This window comes from Trachemys scripta, chromosome 10, assembly GCF_013100865.1.
Source record: "Trachemys scripta elegans isolate TJP31775 chromosome 10, CAS_Tse_1.0, whole genome shotgun sequence".
Classification (NCBI taxonomy): Eukaryota; Metazoa; Chordata; order Testudines; family Emydidae; genus Trachemys; species Trachemys scripta.
Window position 1 is genome coordinate 72722558 of NC_048307.1, and position 15891 is coordinate 72738448.

General features: G+C 45.6%; 1 protein-coding gene across 6 annotated transcripts in view; it reads right to left on the bottom strand.

The window, feature by feature from the left end:
• Positions 1 to 424: 424 nt before the first annotated feature.
• The window catches only part of AKAP13 (A-kinase anchoring protein 13), a 339157-nt gene continuing 323690 nt past the window's right edge, over positions 425 to 15891 (bottom strand). For 5 of the 6 annotated variants that reach the window (XM_034783693.1, XM_034783692.1, XM_034783688.1 and 2 more), the window contains 7 exons: positions 15522 to 15686; positions 13352 to 13422; positions 12769 to 12813; positions 10492 to 10542; positions 9615 to 10064; positions 7179 to 7482; positions 425 to 6211 (listed from right to left, as the gene is read on the bottom strand). In XM_034783693.1, the coding sequence (XP_034639584.1) occupies positions 6162 to 6211; positions 7179 to 7482; positions 9615 to 10064; positions 10492 to 10542; positions 12769 to 12813; positions 13352 to 13422; positions 15522 to 15686 (1136 nt within the window). In that variant the 3' untranslated portion in view covers positions 425 to 6161. The remainder of the gene's footprint in view (positions 6212 to 7178; positions 7483 to 9614; positions 10065 to 10491; positions 10543 to 12768; positions 12814 to 13351; positions 13423 to 15521; positions 15687 to 15891) is intronic. The other variant, XM_034783694.1, reaches the window with a different exon arrangement.

Here is a 15891-nt window from a genome sequence, read left to right on the forward strand (position 1 = left end):
GATGATCCCTGAAGGGTAGGGTAGACACAGGAACACAGCAATTGCCAGACTGGATCAGGCCAGGGGTCCATCTCATCCCATATCCTGTCTCTGATAGTGGCCAGCACCAGATGCTACAGAGGAAGGTGCAAGAAACCTTGAAGTGGGCAGATGTGGAATAATCTGCCTCCCACATTATGTCTCATCCCAAATCAAGACAATTCCCTTTTCTCCCGAAAATTTAAACTTTACAGAGGGGGAAATAAATGTTCACATATTTTAAGCATCCTCAAACATACATGTAGGGATTTTTAAGTTAAAGCTGGGAATATCTGTTACTGGTAAGGTCAATTCTCTTTCCTCCCCATTCATTCTCTTTCATCGCAGTAAATCCCATCAATAAAAGGAAAACTACAGGGATGGCAGTAAATCGGACACAGTGCTCAGACTTAAAATCAAATTTATTTAGAGGGAAAAAAATGACTTTACAAGAGGTTGCTGCTAACTAGAAAGGAAGATAAATAAAAGCTTGTTACAAAACCTGATGGGTTCTGGCAAATTACAGAAAAACTGAAGAATTTTACAGACAATAACCTGCTCACTTTTTACATAATTACAAATTAACATACAGCAATTATTGTTTTACCCTCTTTTTTAAATTTTATTTTTGCAACGTTTTAACTTTTTTATTTTTATTTATTTTACAGATTCAACATGAAAAAAAATGCAAAGCATAAAAAAACCCAAGAACTGGATGCAGAGGTATAGAGTGTTATTATAATGCGCATCCTCAACAGTCTGTGGATTGCTCTAGTGCATTCCATATTAGTACAAAATAAACACGAGGCTAAACTTTAACCACAGGCAAACTGAACTGGACATAGTCAGTGTTCATTATTAATCAAGAATAGAGTTAAAAATACATAAGAGTGTGAATGTGATCAATATTTATAGACTTTTAAAAATACATACAAAGGTTACTGCTGTATGCAAAGCAGCGAACTACATCCTTTCGTCCCTCCAGGCAACGGAAGCAGAATATTTTAGGGCAGAACTTCAATGTCAGTGAAGTGCGTGTGCAGGGAAAAGGCCATGAGATCCTAAAAGAGATATTGATAGTGGTCTTCCGATTACTCAAGAGCGTGAGAGGTCCAAGCCTAAGCCAGTTCAGCTTGCCTATCTTTAAAACTTAGCTAGACCATTGGAGAGAGAACTAATCATGGATCGCTGCCCCTTCTGACAAATGAAGTAAGGATTACGAGTACTTGGGGAGGATTTATTTCATAGGTTAACTTAAATTATTTTAAGTTTACAAACCTGGCCAGCAGGCAGAATAGTTTCCAGAGTTCGGGTTAACAAGGAATGTTATGGTAAGTTTAAAGGGGCAATCAAATCCTTTGTTGCCACCTCTGACCAGTCTTCCCTTGCCTAGCTATCCGGCTATCCCAGACAACTCCCATGAGATTGGCACCCACTACACTCTCCCTAGCCTGTCTTCAAGGCTCTCTGGCATAGTGGACTGGATCAGTGAAAGCTTCAGGGTGTTTTAGGAACCCAAAGAAGGTGTGAAGATTACCAGACTCTACAAATACCTGTGAAAGAAAATATAAATCAGACCAATCTAAATTTAGACCTGTGGTCAGACTTCAAGAGCTATCTGTAGTGAAAAGCTCCAGCCATCTCAACTGAAAGCAAGTGCTCCCATCCCAGAGACACAGCCTATGAGGTCCCCGGAGGTACTGTATAATAAAGAGTTTAGTACACGCAAACAGCCTCATTGCACTTCACTCATTGGCTACATGCCTTACTCCGAGTTTCTTACTTTCTATCTCCTCTTTCTCTAGTAAGACCTCAATGGAAGTGTTGCTCTTTACACAGCATTCTCCACCCTTGCTAGGGAGGTGATATTGATGCCAATGCCATGTCTCTGCTTTACCCGGGAGGAAGCCAATCCCTCCAACCCCTGCCTCAACCCGCTGGCAGCATTGCTGCTCTTGATTTTCCTCCAGCGTCACGTCCAAGCCGGGGAGTTGGGCTAGGTTTCCGAAGGGATTAACCAAAAGGCTGAGGAATAGATGAATCCCACAAGGAAAGAGAGGGTTCTCAGCTCACTACATCTGGAAGGGGACAGTGGTAAAATTCACACATTCTGAACTTTGGGCTAAACAAAATAACACGGAAAGCTTCTTTCCCACCACGGCTCCTACATCTCTTCAAAGCCGAAATTATGCAGACTTCACACTTAAATATTTTGTAACTTCTAACCTCCTTCCCAGACTGTATTAGGGATGGGGAGGGGAAGGAATTTGCCTGATTGTCTCAATATAACCAAAAAGCAACGAAGGAAGTGACAAGACAGACTCCATTTAAAGCGAAAATTATATATTGAGATGATAACTTCATGTAAAAGATGCGGACATCAAATCCCAGGCAATCCCTTCGATTCTAGGGACCGTTTGCTACAGCTGCAGTCTGATCACAGATTGCTGGTGTGACCAGAAGTTCCCTAATAGTGACCACCTGATATATTTTATGCTGAAATTGCATCCTTCACTCTGCTATTCTCTGAAGCTCCTTCTACTGTGTAGTAACAGTTACCATGCCAAGCCTTGCCACAAGCCTAAGGGAGATCCGACGCTCCCATCAATGACAAACTAGCAAAGGGAGCTCAAACTGCAGCTCCTTGCAAATGACTCTTTTCCAGTAAGGAATTCGTGCAGCCACTTCTGAACTGTGCAGCAGCACAACACATAGCAGGTGACTTCTGAGAGGACTCATGCCTTAGAAGCCCAGTGGGAAATAAAGTGCACTCAACAAACATGAGTTAGATGCCAAGCATGGAAGTGGAACAACATAATTCATTAATGAAGGTCAGGAAAGGAAAAAAAATAAAACATTGGTGCTGCTAAAACTGACCCACTTAACACTACACCTGGGACCATGCACTCATGCACTATCTGGGTAATGCTGGATAATCTGCAGGGATCAGAGTGGGAATCCATCTCCATGGACCAGTTCCAACTTTTCAAGGAAAACTTGAGCAAAATGGATAAAAAAACCCAACCTTCAGTTCCCTAAAAATGAAAGAAAATGGAGAAAAGAGGAGGGCGGGACTACAGTCTTTAATCGAATATACTCAAATCACGCAACAATTTGTATCCTCCAATGACAAAGGGTTTCTGTTCACCACAATACAAACACAAATAACTTTAACAACATGGGCAGCCATCCACTTGGTGAAATCCAGACTGAGCTTACACAGTGCATTGAATGCCATTCTATTTACAATAGGACTGGAGAGAGAGGCAATGCATCCCCACTGCCCTTGGGGGAGGTGCCTCTATTTAGGTGTGCTGTTTTGTAAGGTCAAGAAGTGCTGGCTTTGTGGAGAGGAGATGCATCACTGGGGCAGAAGAAAGCACTCACACGGGCAAACGCTCCTACAAACTAAATGGGATCCTTCAAAAATACCAGCCAGACAAGTTGTGTGTACAAATTGGTAACCATGCCATACACTGGATTGGGTTCCCACATTTCCTTTTAGCACATTCACTTTCACAAGCAGGCGAATATTAAGGCAGAGGTTCTTTAAATTAGCGGTGGCTGTTGTTTTCTCCTATTTCTAAAACTCACACTCCAGCCTTAGGGCATGAACCAATGCCCGCTGAAGCCAATGGAAAGACACCCATTGGTTTCCAACGGCAGCGAATCAGGCCCTTCCAACAAGAGCAATATTTGGCTTTTTACCTCGCCTCAAAGAGGTATGGGAATATATAACACAAACCTGTTTAAACAAGAAAACGGAGGACCAGCAAGGTTCCATACAAAAACCACTGCCTCTCTTCCCAAATTTGTATCTGGCCTGGAGATACTTCGCCTTGAAAGCAGCTCTCCAGCCGGAATCACTTGTACCTAACCGCTCTTCAGGCAGGACACGGGCTGCTATGCAGCACTGAACATACCCTGGTTTTGTACTGTGCAATGACAAAATAAAACCATTGGGTTGATAGAGCTCATCTTTAAAAAAACAAAAGAAAAATAAAAAAATAAAACAAAATAAACTTTTTTCTAAACCAGAACTCTTTCAAATAAACAGAAAGATAAATATTTTTGCAAGCCCAGCTTGCAATTAAGAACAAGCACCAAATAATATTTAAAAAAACAAAACAAAAATATAACCTCAGAAAACATCTTACTTCTTTTGTTTTGTTTTTTGAGTACAAATTGTTCAGAGAGCTTCAAAAGCAAGCAGGCTATTCAGGAATCCACTGATCCGAACAGACCAATCTAAGCACCCATGTTGCTGTTGCTCGTTATTACAAAGGCTAGCACAGAATTCTGAAATCTACTGCATGTAACTAGCATGTGAGGAGATCTAAAGCAAATAAGAATCAAAACATAGTGCAAATTTTTTTTAAAAAAGGAGAATCTGTGGGAAAAGAAATGACCACAACAGCTTCAAACTGCTCAAGGGATCAAAGCGGATAGAGTCTCATGACATTTACAAATCTGCTTAGGCAAATCTCCTGAGGTGTGTGGAAAGAACAGAATTTAGAAACAAAAATTCAGCTTGGTGCATGTATCTCCCTTGGTCTTCACACATTACCACCGTACTTAGCATTCGTATAACACCTTGCATCGTGAATGCATTGGGGGCACATCTGCTAATTCTCACAGGGAATGATTACGATCCCAATTTTGCAGATGGAGAAACTGAGGCAAAGAGCGGCTAGGAGACTTGCACACAGTGAGTCAATGATGGTACTGGGAGCAGGACTCTGGCCTCCTGAACGTTCGGCCCATTAGGGGACACTGTCTCCCTAGTAAGTGTATGTAAGCACACAGGACTGTACGTGCATAAATACTAGGCTTTATGTTCCTTCCTGTTCATCTGCTCACACAAGTTATTCCCCACCTCAGGTTACAACCTCTGCCATCTTGTTTGAGTGCTCTGGAAATTGCTATGAAGTTGCTTTGGGTTAGAAATGAGCTATACGAGCTGACGGAATCTGGAGAAACAGAAGCCCAGTGATCATACAGATGGCATCACTAAGAAACGCCAGGGGAAGAAAATCACAGGCAGTAGGTTAAAAAAAGTGATTCCCGAATGGAAGGTTCTCTTGGGTTTTTATGATGGGACAGTGAATTTGTAACAAGACAGTGTTGATCCCAAATGACATCTTGCCGGAGAAACGTAATCTGACAAAGAAAGCCTTGCTCAGGAAGAGGAGGGAATGGACTGTAACTCACACACATTAAAAAGCAGTTGTCACTTGAACACAGTCTGTTCTGGCTTCCTGGGATTACTTCACAAGTACAGCATCCTTTTTCCTTTCTGGATCGTGTTTTTAACACATCCAAAGACATTTTGTTTGGTGCTCCAATCGGATTAAATTTTAATTCCTCTGTCCCAAAGAAATCCTTTGGGAGTAACTTCTGATTGTATTTTTTTTTTTACACTGTTGCTGCTGCCTAGTGTTTGGTACCTTTCTGAAATGAAGCATGTAACATACAATGTGCTTGGAAGGGGCATGAGGGCCAATAAAGATACACTCTGAGCATTAAGGCTAAGATATTTAATATCTACATGCTCCCTGAAAGTCATCAGGTATCGTTGGGCCGAGCTAAGCTAACCCAGTTTGTCTGTACAGACTGTAAATCCCAGTGAATACATAGACACTTACATATATATATCCAGTATATCTATATGCCAGTGTGTACGCACCATTTTCAAAGTCCTGGCCTTTTGCTAAATGCTTGGTTTTGGTTGTATTCCCCAGAAAAGGAGAATTTGGAGGCACAGACCCTTTGGGCCATAGTCTTTCATCCTTTAGCAGTAAGAGGAGACTGGGAACATCTATTCCTACTTTCAACCGAGATTTGCACCCGAGTGGTCAGCCTCTGCAGCCAGAATTCATAAAAAAACCGCAGGACAGAGCCCCTTTCCCACCACGTGCAGCCTTTACGAATGTTTTATTTAACACGGAGAGAGCTGGTGGGGCGCAGGAGCCAAACGTGTGCTGCAAAATGTGGGCGGGGAGGTTTCCACTGTACAAAGGCTGAGAATGATTGATGTGCAGAGGGACAGCTGCTCATGCTTTGGCCCCATCAGATGCATGTACAGCTTCTAACACAGTACAGTGGAGAGGGAGGCTCATCCCTGCAGAACTAGGAGCAGACATTCAGCAGAAGATCTCCTCGCCATCTGGTGGTGCTTCTGATGAATGAGCATCTGGGAAAGGAAAGTCAGCCATGAATCATCACCAGAAGGAACAGGGAAGGAAAGGGTCTATGTTAAAACAAACACTGCCTACCACCCACTGTCCCGTTCCCAAGCACATGACAGCCTTTCTGGGTGGTTGGCATTTAAAATACACCTTTTAGTTGCTAGACCCACCAGTCCCAGGATTGTGTGACTGGCCTGCAGGAAAATTCCTGTAATCTACTAGCAGCCTCTCATCCCTGAGGTGCTGGGTTCCAATTTGCCCTGGGTCATAAGTATGATAGGTTTGAGGCTCACAAGCTAGTCTCCGGCTAATATAAATCCACATGTGGAAACGACTGTATCACTTTACACTGGCAGGTCAGGATTGATGTGCATAAGCTCAGAGGCGGAGGAGAGGCAACCGGACTGGCAAGGGGTGCTACAGGTCAGGAATGAGGTGCACTGACAGAAAAGGGAGGAAGGGACTCGAACGGCAGGGGGCATTGCAAGAGAAGATTTCATGGACATAAGCACAAGTTTCAAAAGTTTTCCTAAGACCTAGTCCTGGCTCCAGGCAGTGTTTATCAGCACCTCCCCTGCATAAACATGGATATTGCACAAAAGAAATAGAAAAATATAAGGAGAGCCCAAGCTATGAAGCCACCTGGGTTAGGTTGGGAGAAAGGAGGGAGAAGGGAGCATTGAGCGCCCCCTGGCCATCTGCTGACAGGATGCAACCCATCAGGCTGGGCGTCAGCGTAACTCCCATGGCTGCAGAAAAGGTGCTCCCATATTGAAGCCCTGGAGAGCAGCAACAATGCCTCTCCCTCCCAAACTCACCTTCTGCTGGAAAATCCGCTCACAACCTCCGTTTTTTTCCACCCCTCGCTCAGTTATAACCCACCCCTTTGGGCTCCATGAAATTAAACAGCCACAGACAAGCTGCAAGCTCGCTAACCCCTAAAGATCTCCTCGGGCCCCATCTGACACTCACCAGCAGGTTGGGAGCGGTGTCCTTTGCCCTTTTTCTTCTTGTCCTTCTTGTCCTTTGGCTTGGATAAACCGAAGAGGCGGGTGGGCTGCTGCACCTCGGCTGCCTTGTTAGTCTGGTTCGTTGCGCTAAGCAAGTGGAAAGTGCCTTTCTCTTTGTGTGTCCTTGAGAGACTGTTCCTTTTGGGCGACACAGACAGTCCTGCATCAAAGTGCCCCTGTTTGGGAAGGGAAGAACTGTGCTGCTTGGAGTCCTCAGCGGTGGGCTGGGAGGGGATCCTCACCGTTTTATCATGGGGGTTTGAAACCTGCAAAGAAGAGAACAGAAGTGTTTTACTGGCAGAAGTAGGCGCGGCTCAAAATCATGGGGAGGGTAATATGACCATGACCGCTGCCAGGGACAGTCTGTTGCCCTGCACGCCACCTATAATCACCACCCAAAAGTCATCTCCCAGTCAAATGGACATTTTCTCCTAACAAAAGCCAAACACCCAGAGGCAGCCCTCTCTGTCCAAGGGGTAAGAGACCAAGATTTTAAAGATGAACCCTTCCACTCCTTTCCAGATACAGATGGTGGCACAACCACCTATGGACGAGTCCTCTTTAAAAATCTAAGAAACCCAGCCTCCTTCCTCCCTCCCAGATGCAGATGGTGGTAGAAGCCATGGGAGCTTCTTAGGGAAGAGAATGTTGTAGGATGTACTGATGCATGACGACAAGTGGAATCTTCCTAAGTATAAAAGACAAGGCAAAATATTGTACTGCTTTTCTAATGTGTCCTCCAGCAACATAACTGAACCCAATGTATTTAAAGCGGGGGGTGGGGAGTTAAGACATGAATTCCTATCCCTACATGCTCCATCAAACGTCCCTATTAATAGCTTTGACATGTGGTGGATGATGCGTGCCTCCAAGAAGTTGCTTCCTTTTGATGACCCTGGCATCTTACTGGTCTTCAGCAGTGTTTTCTCTCAGGTGTTCCTATAGCACCCTTGGCCAGATTATCTGAGCTTCCTGCAAGTAAGTAAGATCTACGTAATAATGCATACAACTTATTTGCAGAACGTGGCATGTTTATCTGCTCTCAAATAGATCACAATTCATAGGGCCTTGTTCATTATTCAAAATTGCATGGAGAAATGTCAGCCCCTGGGCTGCTCAGGAAACTGGAGGTATTCCTCTGATTCCCTGCTATTCAGAATTTACTGTTGGAGATAAATGATTGGTCTATTAAGTCACATGGTGCTGTTTCCACTCCCTGAATGCATGTCACCACTTCTGCTTCAGCCCAAAACAAATTACATTTTGTTATAGAATTAATTCTGTGTCTTAATTAAAGATCTGCTCCAGGCCTGAAATCAGAGTTCTGCACATATCTGTATGAACTAGGCAATCTTTCCCTCATCCAGACCCCTTCTGAAGATTTAGTTCTCTTCTTTGCAGCAGAAGCAACTACAGCTTCAAAACAGAAAATAAACCTCAGCTCATTAAGAAGTGTACGCGGTCCCTGCAAGGAGCTGTAACTCTGTACAACTCTATCCCAAGCCCCTCTGCTCTGTTCCCACCCCCGCTTGCTCTGTCGCGTCTCTATGCTAGACCGTGAGTCTTGAGAGCAAGGACACGTCCAGCTAGCTGGTTGGCAACACTGGGTAAATAACTGACCACAAGGGAGGTATAGGGGAACCACCCTTCTGGGTGCTAGTTCACCTATATAAATACTAAGGCCTAGCAATGTAGTCGCAAGGCTTATACTGGGGGAGCTGATCAGCACCAAACTTGTCACCACCAAGCTGCTTCTGTGAATGCGGAGGGGTGGAGTCAGCCCAACAGTGTGTATCAGACTAATGGACTGACTGCATATGGAACCAATCTGTGCTTGCCTGTACGTTCCTCACAGGTGAACAAAAACGGTGTGAAAAGGCCGAAGTGAAACGCACCAGTGATTTCCCCCTCAGCATCCCTGTATATGCTCTTCCCTGCCATTTGCTATCAGACCAGTGAGGAACGTCTCAAAACAAGCTGGCTAAACACAGATACATTCACAGATGAGCCCCACTAGAAAGACAAAAGACACACTATGATTTCACATACCCAGCAGGACCTGCTGGTAATCTTGATTCCACAACACTTTGAGGAACGTCTTTTGCTAGATGTCTCTCCCTGCAGCCTTCTGAGATATAACAGGCAAAACATAGCCCCAAACATCAGGTGCAAAAAGAGATGCCACTGGTAAAAATCAGGCTCCACATATCAGCGCCACAGCTTCTAGATTTCACACCTAGTCTGACCTCCTGCATCATATGGGCCACAGAACCTCCCCTGGTAATTCCAGTACCGAGCCCATCAATTGTGACTCAACTAGATCTCCTCTTTTAGGAGACATCTTGTCACCCCAGCCACGTGTGCTGGCTGAGAACTCAACTGGGAGCAGAGTGATTACCTGTCTGAGGTCAGGCTCTGTCTGCACTGGGGGTAATCGCTCCACATCTCTCTTGAGCTGCTCTTTCTCCCTCTCCAGTTGTTTCTGTGCTGCTCGCAGCCGCTCCAGATCCAGCTGGTAGGCTTCTTTCTTCAGCTTCAGCTCTTCCCTCTCCCTTTCCAGATCCCGGTAACCCTTCTGTGCCTGCTCCTCTCGCTGGGCGAGCTGCACTTCCCGCTCGCTCAGCTCCTTCTCCCGGACCTCCCACTCCTTCTCTCTCCTCCGCTTCTCCTCCTGGTGCTGGGCCTGCTGCTTCTGCAAGTTGGCCAGCTCCTGGCGCTGCTTCTCCAGGCTACGCTGTTTCTCCTGCTCGATCAAGGAGTTTGGCCGGGAGGAGCTCCGTGTCAGCGCTCTCTCACTGAGAACCAGCTTCTGATCCTCAATATAAGTATCCTGCTGCAACACGACTCCCTGAGGGGAGAGGCAAGGACAAAGTCAGTGTCATGCCTCCCTTCATGGACTGCACAGACATGCAGTAACTCTAACATCATGAGGCACCTTGCAATTGTAGTATGGCGTGGGGGAGGGTTCATTAATCATTGTTAACCTAGAGGGTCCAGTAGGGCTAGTTTATTTGAGGTACTTATTTGTAAGACACAGGGTTGGCCTGACCTGCAGAGCACTTGTAGCCCCTGCTGGCCTGGGCAGCAAGAGACCAGGAGACAGTACTCCCACATGCCAGTACAGAGTCACTAGGACACTGGACTGGACCCTTCGGTCTCAGTCTGGACAGGCAATGCAAAGGGCGGGGGTGAAATGCTGACCTCACCGCAGAGGAGACCGGCTGTTTGGGAAAGAAGCCCGTCAAAGCAGGGTACTACGTTTATGGCTGACCTACCTGCAGAGTGCTGAGCAGGTTGTGGAGGTAGGTAATGCTTTGGAGAACATGCTGCAAGGAAACAAAAGCACAAGAGTGTTGCTGTTATAACTCACCTTCCTGTCTGACCACAGGCAAAGCCCTTGTCTTTTACATTCTAGCGACCAATGAGGAGGGCTCTGTGTTTGTCATGGAGGTAGCGGAAGTCACGGATTCCATTACTTCCTGTGACCTCCAGGACTTCTGCAGTGGCCAGTGTGGCTGACCCCAGGGCCACCCAAGCAACTGGCCCTGTGCTCAGCTACTCAGGCAGCCCCGGGGACAGCCACAGCAGCCGATGCTGGAGCGACTCTGGAGCCAGCTGCTGCTGGAGTGGCCCCAGGGCCAGCCACTGCTCTGGCGGCCCTGTCCAGCTGGCCCCAAGGGCCGCCCAAGCAGTGGCAGATGCGGCTGGCCCAGGGGACCACCTGAGCAGCGGTCCCAGGGTGTCTGGAGCAGCTGCTGGTCCCCTGGGGTTCTCTCTACCTGGCAGCGGGCCCCACAGGACTCCCTCCACCCTCCTGACAGCTGGTGCCACAGGCTCCCTCCCCCCACCCCAGTGGTGCTCGCCGACCCAAAGAGTTAATCAGGGATATTTATGGTATAAGTCATGGACAGGTCACGGGCGGTGATTTTTTGTTTCTTGCCGGTGACTTGTCCATGACTTTTACAAAAAATACCCCTGATTAAATCATAGCCTTAGCAATGAGGCTTACAAAGCCATGCCGTTTTATTTAAAGCCATACAGACATCCTTCTACTTCCCCTGACTCTTCCCTGTACGTATTTATCCCAAACACACGTACTAGTCACAGGTATCTATTTAGCCATCCATTTCTCTCTGGCATCTCAGAGACATCTAAGATAATCTCACCCTGGCCTTCCTCAGCGATCAGTGCAGCGACGAGTCATTGAAAGAACCTGACCATGGCATCTGGCGTGCACATACTCTCACAACAAGGTGCGTGAATCATGCACAGAACCATGGGATTGTTGATACCTCACAGGAATTTGCAGGTTGTTTCTTTAAACCAGGGATTGGCAACCTTTGGCACGCGGCCCGTCAGGGAAATCCGCTGGCGGGCCGGGCCGGTTTCTTTACCTGCAGCATCCGCAGGTTCGGCCGATCGCAGCTCCCACTGCTCATGGTTCACTGTCCCAGGCCAATGGGGGCTGCGAGAAGCGGCGTGGGCCGAGGGATGTGCTGGCTGCCCTTCCCGCAGCCCGCATTGGCCTGGGACGGCGAACTGCGGCCAGTGGGAACTGCGATCAGCCGAACCTGCGGACGCTGCAGGTAAACAAACCGTCTCGTCCTGTCAGCGGCTTTCCCTGACGGGCCGCGTGCCAAAGGTTGCCGATCCCTGCTTTAAACTATTTCCTGCTGTATCACCAGGTTGAAGAGCTAATGATGCTAAGGGAATGATACAGGGAGGGAAAGGAACTGGAATGAACTGACCATATTTTCAAATTGGCAGGGAAACAACTGTTGGGGTAAAAATCATAAAATGGCCCAGAATGTGCGCCTGTCATGTCTGTTCACAAATGCAACCCCCTGCATGTATGGTGCAGGGAGAGACTGCAAAATAACGGGCACACAAATGCCGCATGAGTATTATTGGAGGCCAATTTGAAAATACAGTCCTTAAAGGCAAGCGCTCCAATATCATATACTGGTACAGTGCCAACAGAATGTCTGATGCTTTGGGTGACTTCCCGTATCTCAAAACACCGGCTAAGTGTTTCTTTCAATCCTGCTGAACATATTGTAATTACACCTTTAATACAAAAATTCAATTGACAAAAACTGCAGTATTTCCAATACGTGTGTAATAAATGTTATTAAGGGAACCTTTGCTCACTGTGATACTTAGCTGCCATTAGAGTTAATTGGGAGTTACCGAAGCGTATCAAAGGGAGAATAGAAACCTAATTGCCCCAACTCACTGCACCTGCATCATACAATTATACTCATTCAATCCGCAGATGCATGGTAAATAGAGTCACGTGCTTTCTAATTGTAATTAAACCTTGATGTCTATAATCAACGTGCATCCTACGGCTGGCAATTAGATGCCAGTCAGCAAATCCTTAGCCTGAGCATCCAAGCCTAAGCGCACACAACACAGTGGGTTTAACTCTCAGTTTACTGCATTTAAGAGTCTTGTTACATTTTAGCCTCACCTATTGAAACACATACACTTGGTACCTAAACTGAAGAGGAAAAAACACCACACAAGTAAGCCAGGGAGATTGTTCTTACCTCGTTGTTTCTTTTCAACACGAACATCAAATTAGCATTTCCCCCCTGTAAAAAGAACACATAGATTTAATAAAAAGGCAAATGACAAATCCCAGGAAGTGTCTTTCTAAGTACGATTAATCATAGACACACACTCCTGTTTTCCTTTTTGGAAGGGCAGAACTCATGTAGTTTGTAGTAAGTGAAAAATCATAAAATCAAATGTTAATTAGCGATCATTTTGTAGTGATTTGATAAATTCATCCACAGCGAGAATGGGTGTGAGGTTATGTTTGGCCTTGGTATTTCAATAACGATGCATAATTAGACATGTTTTACTTGATTTGCAGACAGATGGCAGATAACCAGTGCTATGGAAGAGTCTATTACCCAGTAAAATTGTTTTAAAGAGGAAATTTTAGTTAGCGTAAAATTGGTTTTGAGCATGGTGCCCCCAGTTTTTTTCCCCAGTGGGGTGAGTTTTAACTTGTTCTAATATGTCCATAAATATATGCTTTTTTCAGATTTAAAAAAAGTTACAATTCAAGTGTTAAAAGTGTCAAAGGTCCATGGATGACATTTGACACAAACACAACAATAGTACCTTCTTCAAAATGCTGTCTGATTCTGTTCTCCGAAGATCCTGAGCATCATCAGCTTCATCTTTCTCTCCACCTAAAAGAAACACATCAGGTTGGCACAGGTCATTGAGTTTTTCAAACCCCAGATAAAATCCTCAGTCATTAGCAATTGTAAAATGGGAAAAAAGGACTTGAAAAGTGGATGCACGCCGGTGAGCCATGCTCTTCCCATATGTATGTTTGCTTCCTATTTGTACCAATAAATATCAGCCATTGCTGACAGAGAGTGGAGAAGAACATAGGTTAGGGACCCGCTTTGGTTTCAAATAGCATGCTGAAAATTTAGCAAGCTGACTTCTGGGTCATCTGTTAGAAATCTCTCAATTCCATAAACTGTTTCCAAGACAAGTTGTTTTAGAACATGTAGTGTGAGTGACAACTATCAAGTCAGATCTTACTACATCAAGCTATGTTTCAATGCTACCCATGCAAACTGGACTTGGAGGACTCAGACACTAGCAGTGCAGCGTACGTGTGCAAACAGGTACGTTATTTAATGCTAGCAGCTCACCCACAGCCTCGCATATTAGAACCCTAGAATTTTGATCAGGACACTCGATTTATCCACTGGGATCTTTAATTTCCAGCTGGACAGCTCACAAGAGTGCTTCCAATTGAGACACATCATGTGAAAAAACCCACCTGTGTCCATGCTACCCCTCTAGTAGTTTTCTTCCATTGATTTCAAGGTGCTTTACCAACATGGTATAAGCATCCAACCCTGCTTTGAACAACCTACAGCACACCACATGCAGTCCAACTGTAGCCCCTTTCTGGAGTCTGGCTTTACTGGTAACTCAAACAAACAATAACCAACCCTAAACTGCAGCCTATGCTATCTATCCCAGCAATCTTTTCATTCCTTTGGAGGGTCCTAGAAACTGCAACTCTCCTCCATGTAGATGGGTAAAGGATCATTTACTACTATTTTACAGATAGGGAAATAAGGTTATGAGGCTTGCCCAAGGTCACACAGGGAGTGAGTGGCAGAGTTGGGAATAGAACCCAGGTTTCCTGACACCCAGCCATGCGCTTTATCCAGTAGGCCCTACAGTCTCCTCCCAAAGCCTCTTCAAGATCTCTCACTATCTAATTCATGTGAGCAGATCTCTGCAGAAGCCCAGGCAAGGTAAAGGGTGAGCTAAGCAGTGAACAATCTCACCAGTCCAGCCAGAGACTTCAAATTATTGCTGCACTAAAAAGCAAGAAAGTGCAATCTAAACAAAATCCCTAAGGTTCCCTGAGCCAATGCATTTTCCATTGGTAGGACAGGACCTGCTGGGAACTTTGTGGCCTTCCAATCGCTAAGAAACTCTTACGTACGGCATACAGCAGATTGTTTGGCGCTTAAGCTTACCCTGTAGTGCAGAAACAGCAAGGCTGGAAAGGGGGTGGGGGAGCCCGGTGCTGAGACAGCGATGCTAGCATAGCACAGCTTACCACAGTTGGGGTGGGAGGCTAGGACAGAGGACACAGGGCTGAGTTCTGGGGGGGTATGGAAATCCCTGGAGCCTGCTGTAGACAAACAGCGAGTTGGGAAGCAGTGAACTGTGCTGCCAAACTAAATACTCATTCATTCGGCTGTGGGAGACTAAATTCACCGTGGGGTTGACATGCTCGATTGTGTTTGGTTCACATGTGTGTAGAGAGTGCAGGGAGGGAGAAGGAAAGGTGGTGTCAGACTGCAGCTAGGACCTCAGTTGGCTCTCAGGCTGGGAGGTGGTAGCCCACTGGAGATAAAGGAAGAGGGCTGCAGATATAGACGCACTGAAGCGGAAGTGAAATAAACAAATACATAAGTAAGGCAAAAATGTACAAGTACTTTGTGTGTAAAGAAGGAAGGATGGTTTGAGGGGAAAGCACAGGACTAGAAGTCAGGAGAGCTGGCATCTATTCCCCGCTCAGTCACAGACTTTCAGTAACCTGGGCCAAGTCATCCCAGGATTATATGCTGCACCTTCCCCATCTGTCAAATGGGTACAATGGTATTTACCAATCTGACAGGGAGGGTTGGGAAGCTAAATTCATTTAGATATATAAGTGTTTTGAGTTCCTTGTCAGGTAGCTGCCAACCAGGTATAAGGTATTATTAATACATACATACACGCATGCACAATGCACAGAAATACTTACACTTGGATGCATTCATCTGATGACTGTCAAATCCTCCAAAAGTTTCTGCTCTTCTAGGAAGGGAGATGGGGCCGACTCCCCCTTCTTGCTCAGAGTTTGGCAGCAGGTCAGCAGCCCCAAGTGCACTCCCTAGACTCCTACTGATCAAGCTTTGCAAATATTCAACTGAAAGGATAAAAAGCCATAGGAAAAAAAGGTCCATTAAAAAACATCCTCGGTATTTACTGACTAACGTGTTTTTTCTTCTGGCTTAGAGGTGTCAGGTCAGTAAAATGTACACACTTGTTTGTATAAAGAGTTAATGGATTTATAGGAGACCATGATGCAATAAGAGAGGTGCGTCAGGCCATAACTCAAACACACTGAGTCT